The sequence below is a fragment of the Hordeum vulgare genome, chromosome 3H, assembly GCF_904849725.1.
Source record: "Hordeum vulgare subsp. vulgare chromosome 3H, MorexV3_pseudomolecules_assembly, whole genome shotgun sequence".
Lineage (NCBI taxonomy): Eukaryota > Viridiplantae > Streptophyta > Magnoliopsida > Poales > Poaceae > Hordeum > Hordeum vulgare.
The window spans coordinates 579,160,541-579,167,584 of NC_058520.1; the positions used below are offsets into that span (position 1 = coordinate 579,160,541).

The 7,044-nt window shown below is 42.9% G+C and overlaps 1 protein-coding gene across 2 annotated transcripts; it reads left to right on the plus strand.

The window, feature by feature from the left end:
* The first annotated feature begins 2,328 nt into the window (after positions 1-2,328).
* On the plus strand, positions 2,329-6,785 carry LOC123445298. 2 transcript variants are annotated; one of them, XM_045122259.1, is made up of 7 exons: positions 2,329-2,840; positions 2,974-3,840; positions 4,139-4,843; positions 4,922-5,125; positions 5,207-5,400; positions 5,506-6,051; positions 6,443-6,785. In XM_045122259.1, the coding sequence occupies exons 1-6, from the start codon at positions 2,417-2,419 to the stop codon at positions 6,034-6,036; spliced, it is 2,925 nt and encodes a 974-aa protein (XP_044978194.1). In that variant the 5' UTR covers positions 2,329-2,416; the 3' UTR covers positions 6,037-6,051; positions 6,443-6,785. The 2 variants fall into 2 exon arrangements, with proteins under 2 accessions (XP_044978194.1, XP_044978193.1); XM_045122258.1 differs by having other exon boundaries at positions 5,506-6,039.
* The last annotated feature ends 259 nt before the right edge of the window (positions 6,786-7,044 follow it).

Genomic DNA, 7,044 nt, shown 5'->3' on the forward strand with positions numbered 1-7,044 from the left:
CACCATATAGCTAGTGGGAAATTTTCATTATATAACTTGGCTTGTATATTCCAATGATAGGCTTCCTCAAAATTGCCTTAGATCTTCGTGAGCAAGCAAGTTGGATGCACACCCACTAGTTTTCCTTAAGAGCTTTCACATACTCTTAGGTCTAGTGCATCATTTGTATGGCAATCCCTACTTATTCACGTTGATATCTATTGATGAGCATCCGCATAGCTCATTGATATGCCTAGTCAATGTGACCATCTTCTCCTTGTTTGTCTTGCAACCTCCACCACACTCCACACCACTTATAGTGCTAAAACCATGGCTCACGCTCATGTATTGCATGAGAGTTGAAAAGGTTTGAGAAAGTAAAGGTGTGAAAACAATTACTTGGCCAATACCAAAGTTGTGCATGATTTAAATTCGTTGTGCAAGGATGATAGAGCATAGCCAGACTATATGATTTTGTAGGGATAACTTTCTTTTGGCCTAGTCATTTTGAAAGTTCATGATTACCTTGCTAGTTTGCTTGAATTATTATTGTCTCCACGTCAATAGCAAACTATAGTTTTCAATATAATGGATCTGAACATTCACGTCACATAAGAAGAGTTACAAAGGACATCTATGCTAGGTAGCATGAAAGCATAAAAAATTCATTCATTATCACTTCCCTACTCGAGGACGAGCAGGAGTTAAGCTTGGGGATGCTTGATACGTCTCAAACGTATCTATAACTTTTGATGGTTTCACGCTATTATCTTCTCAACTTTGGATGTTTTATATACCTTTTATATCTTTTTTGGGACTAACTTATTAATTTAGTGCCAAGTGTCAGTTCCTGTTTTTTCTATGTTTTTGACTCTTTTCAGATCTGATTTTGGAACGGAGTCCAAACGGAATAAAATCCCCGAAATAAATTTTTCCAGAACAAAAGAAGATCGGGAGGCTTGAGGGACAAGGCAGGGGGCCCACAGGGAGCCCACAAGCCCTGTTGCCGCGGCCAGGGGGCCCGCGGCAACCAGGCTTGTGGCCTCCTTGGCGCTCCCCTGCCCTAGCTCTTTGGCCTATAAATTCCCTAAAATCGCAGAAAAAATTAGGGCATCCAAGAAAACGCTTTTCCGTCGCCGCAAGCTTCCGTTTCCGTGAGATCTCATCTGGAGACCCTTCCCGGTGTCCTGCCGGAGGGGACTTTGGAGTTGGAGGGCTTCTACATCAACATCATCGCCTCTCCAATGACTCTTGAGTAGTCCACTTCAGACCTACGGGTCTGTAGTTAGTAGCTAGATGGCTTCTTCTCTCGCTTGGATCTTCAATACAAATTTCTCCATGATCTTCATGGAGATCTATCCGATGTAATCCTCTTTGGCGGTGTGTTTGTCGAGATCCGATGAATTGTGGATTCGTGATCAGATTATCTATGAACTATATTTGAGTCTTTCCTTATTTCTTATATGCATGATTTGATATCCTTGTAAGTCTCTCCGAGTCTTGGGTTTTGTTTGGCCAACTAGATCTATGATTCTTGCAATGGGAGAAGTGCTTGGTTTGAGTTCATACCATGTGGTGACCTTTTCTAGTGACAGAAGGGGCAGCAAGGCACGCATCGTGTTGTTGCCATCAAGGGTAACAAGATGGGCTTTCATCATAGATTTGAGATTGTTCATCTACATCATGTCATCTTGCTTAAGGCGTTACTCTATTCTTTTGGACTTAATACACTAGATGCATGCTGGATAGTGGTCGACGTGTGGAGTAATAGTAGTAGATGCAGAAAGTATCGGTCTACTTGTTTTGTACGTGATGCCTATAGATATAATCATTGCCATAGATAACGTCACGACTTTGTGCGGTTCTATCAATTGCTCGACAGTAATTCGTTCACCCACCATCTACTTGCTTTCATGAGAGAAGCCACTAGTGAACACTACAGCCCCTGGGTCTATTCACAACTATCGTCTCCACTTTCACTTTTACTTTGCTTTGTTTCCTTTTTGCTTTCAGTTCTCACTTTGCAAACAATCTATAAGGGATTGACAACCCCTTCATAGCGCTGGGTGCAAGCTCTTTGTGTTTGTGCAGGTACTTGTGACCACAGTTTTGGATTTCGTCCGGAAAAAACGGAAAATGACCGAAATTCGTCAATCTCGTCTGGGCCCGGATTTAGTGCGATCCGGTCAAATAATTTCGGCCTTTTTTGAAATTGCCAGCCCAGCCCACCACCCAAAATAGCCCACATATCCTACCTTGTTGTATAAATACGTGAACTCAGCCAACCCTAACCCTAATTTTTTGTTTTCCTCTCTAGCTGCGTGTGTGTGGCGGCTGCAGGCAATACGTGAAGCTCGAGGCCGGCCGGCGCGCCACTGCCGCGGCCAGCGTCGTCTTCGACAGTCGCCACTCGTCACCCCTCCTCCTTCTCCTTCCGATGGACCTGTGCGACGGCGGCGACCTGGGCTTGGGCGACCGGCGCGACCTCGAGAGCGCCCGTGCGCGCGGTGAGCGGGGCGACAGGCGCGACCTCGACGGCGCCCGTGCACGCGGTGAGCGGGGCGACAGGCGCGACCTTGACAGCGCCCGTGCGCGCGGCGACCTGTGCGACGGCGACGGCCGCGACCTCGACGACCCCCGTGCGCGCGGCAACCTGTTCGACGGACGCGACCTGGACGGCGCACGTGCGCGAGGCAACCTGGGCGACTGCCGCGACCTCGACAGTGCACGTTCGCGCGGTGACCTTGGCGACGGCCGCGGCTCTGTGGACCGCATCAGGTCGAGTCTGCAGCACTGGAACAGCACCATCCGCGGCGACCACGGGCAGCCGAGTGGCAAGACAGCACGCCATGATTTGCAAGGTGAGCTACTCTGTCCTATTTAGATATGTAGAACAACATGCGTTAATTTTGGAAACTTGTTTTGCTGAATCCGATAAAAACAAGTTTCGTATAGTGTTCATTGTTGACATGGTGCTTATATTTTGAAATGTAGGACTTGTGAACAAAGACATAAATCGTGTGTGGAACCATGGTTCTAAATTTGAGGGAGGATTTCATTGTCAGTATTGCAACCTAAGGAAGAGAGGAGGAGGTGCAACTCGCTTTAAAGAGCATCTTGGCCATGTAGTAGGTGAAGTGAGAGAGTGCCCAAATGTTCCAAGAAATGTGAAAGATTTAATGAAGAATGCCGTGTATGAGACAAGGAACAAAAAGAGGAAGAAGGCAACTGATAAGCTTAGATTGGAGCGTGAGATAATGGATGGGTTGTATCATAGGGAAGGGGTGATAAACATTGACGATGATGATGATGCTGAACTTCAGATGGCAATTCGGGAGTCACTTAGCGACAAGAATGTCTCTCGTGCAGTTGAGAGGAGGCGTGGGAGTGGTAGTGGTGTCCGCGTCTCTGTTGGGAAAAGTAGCATCGCAACCTTCTTCAACAAGGAGTTATCGAGCAACAAAGTATCAATGCAGCCCAAGATTACCACCTCTTTCGATCTTGAGTCAAGAGATGTACTCGGCCAATCTTGGGCAAATTTTTTTCACGCAAATGATATTGCTGGTCTGAAAGCTGACTGTCCATACTTTCGGGCAGCAATGAAGATCACTCAAAAGCTTGGCCCAATTCCTCTCCCAACTGCCAAGGAGATTGATGGGATATATCTAGACAAGAACTATGATGAAGCTGTGGAGTGGCTGAAGATTTTCAAACAAGATTGGAAGAACTTTGGTGTTACCGTGATGTGTCACTCATGGACTGGGCCTACTGGCATGAGTGTTATCAACTTCATGGTGTATTGCAATGAAAAAATGTTTTTCCATAAATCCATTGATGCTTCTGGTCAAACTCAAAATTCTGGTTAGTTTTCTATTGAAATGAAAATTGTTTATTTCGTTCTCTTGCATAGTGTTTTTCACTTGTTAACTATGGTAATCTAGTTACTTATGCTTTCTTTTTCTTGTTAATTATGTCTACTTATGATTTTCTGTTTTCTACTTGTTAATTATGTCTACTTGTGCTTTTCTGTAATTTTACTTGTTGATTCTGGTTGCTCATCATTTTCTGTTTTTGTACTTGTTAATTACTGTTGCTTATGTTTATACGTTCTTTACTTGTTAAATATGGTTACTTATACTTTTGTGGTAAAATTTTGCAGAATTTATCTATAGACAGATTAAAAAGGTTGTTGTTGATGAGATAGGACATGAGAATGTGGTTCAAATTATAACCGACAATGGTTCAAATTATAAAAAAATTTGTAAAACTCTTGTAGAACAACCGGAGTACAACCATATTGTTTGGCAACCATGTGCTGCCCATACAATCAACCTCATGCTTAAAGATATTGCTAAGTTTCCGGAAGTTGATGTGATAGTTAAAAGTGCCAAGCAAATCTGTAGGTTTTTTCATAATCACAATAACCTGCATGATAGCATGAAAAAGAATGTTGGCGGTGAACTGATAAAACCCAATGCCACTCGGTTTGGTACGGTGTTCTTGTTCCTTGAGAGTTATCATGAAAAGAAGGATCAGTTTAGGAAATGGATGGTATCTGATGATTGGAAGAAAAGTATTTGGAGGAAGGATGCTGATTATGTGTTTTCCGAGGCATTACTATCTAGTAATATGTGGTGGGCTGCCTTGGAGTGGGTTCTTAATCTGTTAGAGCCACTTTATAAAGCCCTTAGGTACGCTGATACTCAAAAGCAATGCACCTTGTCTGGCTTCAAGAAGAGCATGATGACAGCTGTACAAACTTTGGAATCTCGTCTTGGTGGTGGGTCAGAAATGCTTCGTAGAGTCATGAGCAAGGTGTCCCATAGGATTGAGGCCATGGAAAAGGATACTCTAATGGTTGCAGGTAGTGATAAACTACTAAAATAAATGTTTACCTTGCTTTTTTCTCATGGTTTATAACCTCTGTTATTTTCTTATGCAGCTGCTGTCCTTGATCCAAACACACATTATGTGGTCAATCTGAGCAATATTCCGGAATTCGCTTCTGCACTAACAGTTGCGATAGAGAAGATAGCTGACCCTGATAGTGCTGCTTTGGCCATTTATGAAATCAGCGCTTTTAGGGAACGTCGTGGAAGGTTTGGTCAACGGGTCGCACACATTTCAGCAGAAAAAATGTCACCAAGTAAGTTACAATGCTTGCAGATCCTTAGTCGCACTTTCCTCCAATTTGCAACTCGTTAATCTCATTGTTTTTTGGTGGTAGCCGAGTGGTGGTTTCAGTTTGGAGGGGACGTTCCCAATCTGCAGAAGTATGCCTTGAGAATTGTTTCCCAATGTGTGTCGTCAAGTGGATGTGAAAGGAACTGGAGCGCTTGGGCCTTGGTCCACACGAAACAAAGGAATCGTCTATTATATGGCAAGCTGCACAAGTTTGTATCCGTTCGCCACAACTTGAAGGTATAAAATTCTCTTGTGTGTTGAGACCATGATCCTCCATTTTCTTAGAAAACATTGTTGTTTACGTTGCTGTTATTTACTGATTTTGTTTTCACACCTTTGAAGATACGTGCTGAAGAAGACAAGGACCGGGTGAGAGAGAATGATAAATATAAGGAGGTTGATCCATGTGCAATGATGATGAATACAACCATGTTTGATGAGGCTAATCCAATGATGGAGTGGTTGAATGAGGATGAGGAACATGTAATCTTGGATGGATCTGATGCTGCTAGCGCCGTGTTCGAGGAAATACGTCGCCTTAACTCAAGCAAGAAATCCTCTCATCTTGGAAGGAAGGGCAATGGAACGAAAAGGAAGAGAGTATTGGAAGAAGATGAGGATGACTACATTGATTGTGATGATGATGAAGAAGAAGATGAGTACATAGACATTGATGATGAGGATGAATGCGGAGATGATAGCGCAAGTGAAGCTGATGGAGAAGATTCAACTACCCGAGTTGAAAAAGATCAACCAAGCCAAGATGGAAACGAGGTTGAGGAAAGAAATGATGGAGGTTTGCTGAACTGCCGTAGGTCTCGACGAGGAAAGCAAAGCACGAAGCTGAAGGACTTGACGAGCCTTTACAATTGACAGGTAAGTTCATAGGTAAGTTCATAGGTAAGCTGTTTCAGTATTGTAGTAATCCTCGCATTTCGGTAATGCCCAAACATTTCTGGCAAGGTTTTTGTTTGCTGAAAGTTGCATGGGGCGTGCTAACTGTTTCTTTTTGCTGACACAGTTCTAAGTTCATTGGACCTGGTTAGGAATGCTAGCAAGTTTGTTTTTTTTTCAAAGTTACTAGTATTATATTTGGTTAGGCGTTGCAAGTTTACCTACAGATTGCTGATTCTAGCATTCGTACAACCACGAGGAATGTCATTGTAGTGGAAATTAATCCAAATAATTCATAGCTTCATAAATTGCCAAATGATTGCATCAGCCCACTTTACCTTGTAATATTGATTGACTTAATACACCATCATTTTGGCATTTGTAGAAGCATTTGGAGCATCGTATGTGGTCGCAAGGTTGCTGTGCAGTGAAGAAATGACACAAGAATGGAAGAAGGAAGCTTCTGGTTGCATTTTGTGGTGTATGAGAACTCTGAATGTTATTTTGTGGGATGCATGAAATGTTGTCCAGGACTAGTTGTGGACAATTCATTTGGATGGATGTTCTTTTGCTATGATCTTGGATGTAGTTAAACTATGCTACGGATTGGCCTGGATGTAGAACCTAAGTTATGATTGGTAGACTATAATCTTTACTCCTGATTCGTCAATCTAGATTGAATTCTGGATTGCTATAGTTTGCCTTCAATTAAGTATGTTTCTGTGATATGTCATTGTTCCACAAAATTTCAAAAATTATGTCAAATTTCGGACGTTTTTCGTTCAATTTTCGTCCAGTTTTCGTCCCAGTTTTCAATTTTTGGATTTGACTTTTCGTCCGGTTTTTTCCGAAAAAAATCCGAAATTCCGAAATTCGTCTATTTCGCCCAGGACCGGAAAAAAATGCAAAACGAAATCCAAAATTCTGCTTGTGACTTGACGCAATCCTCCCACTGGATTGATACCTTGGTGCTCAAACTGAGGGAAA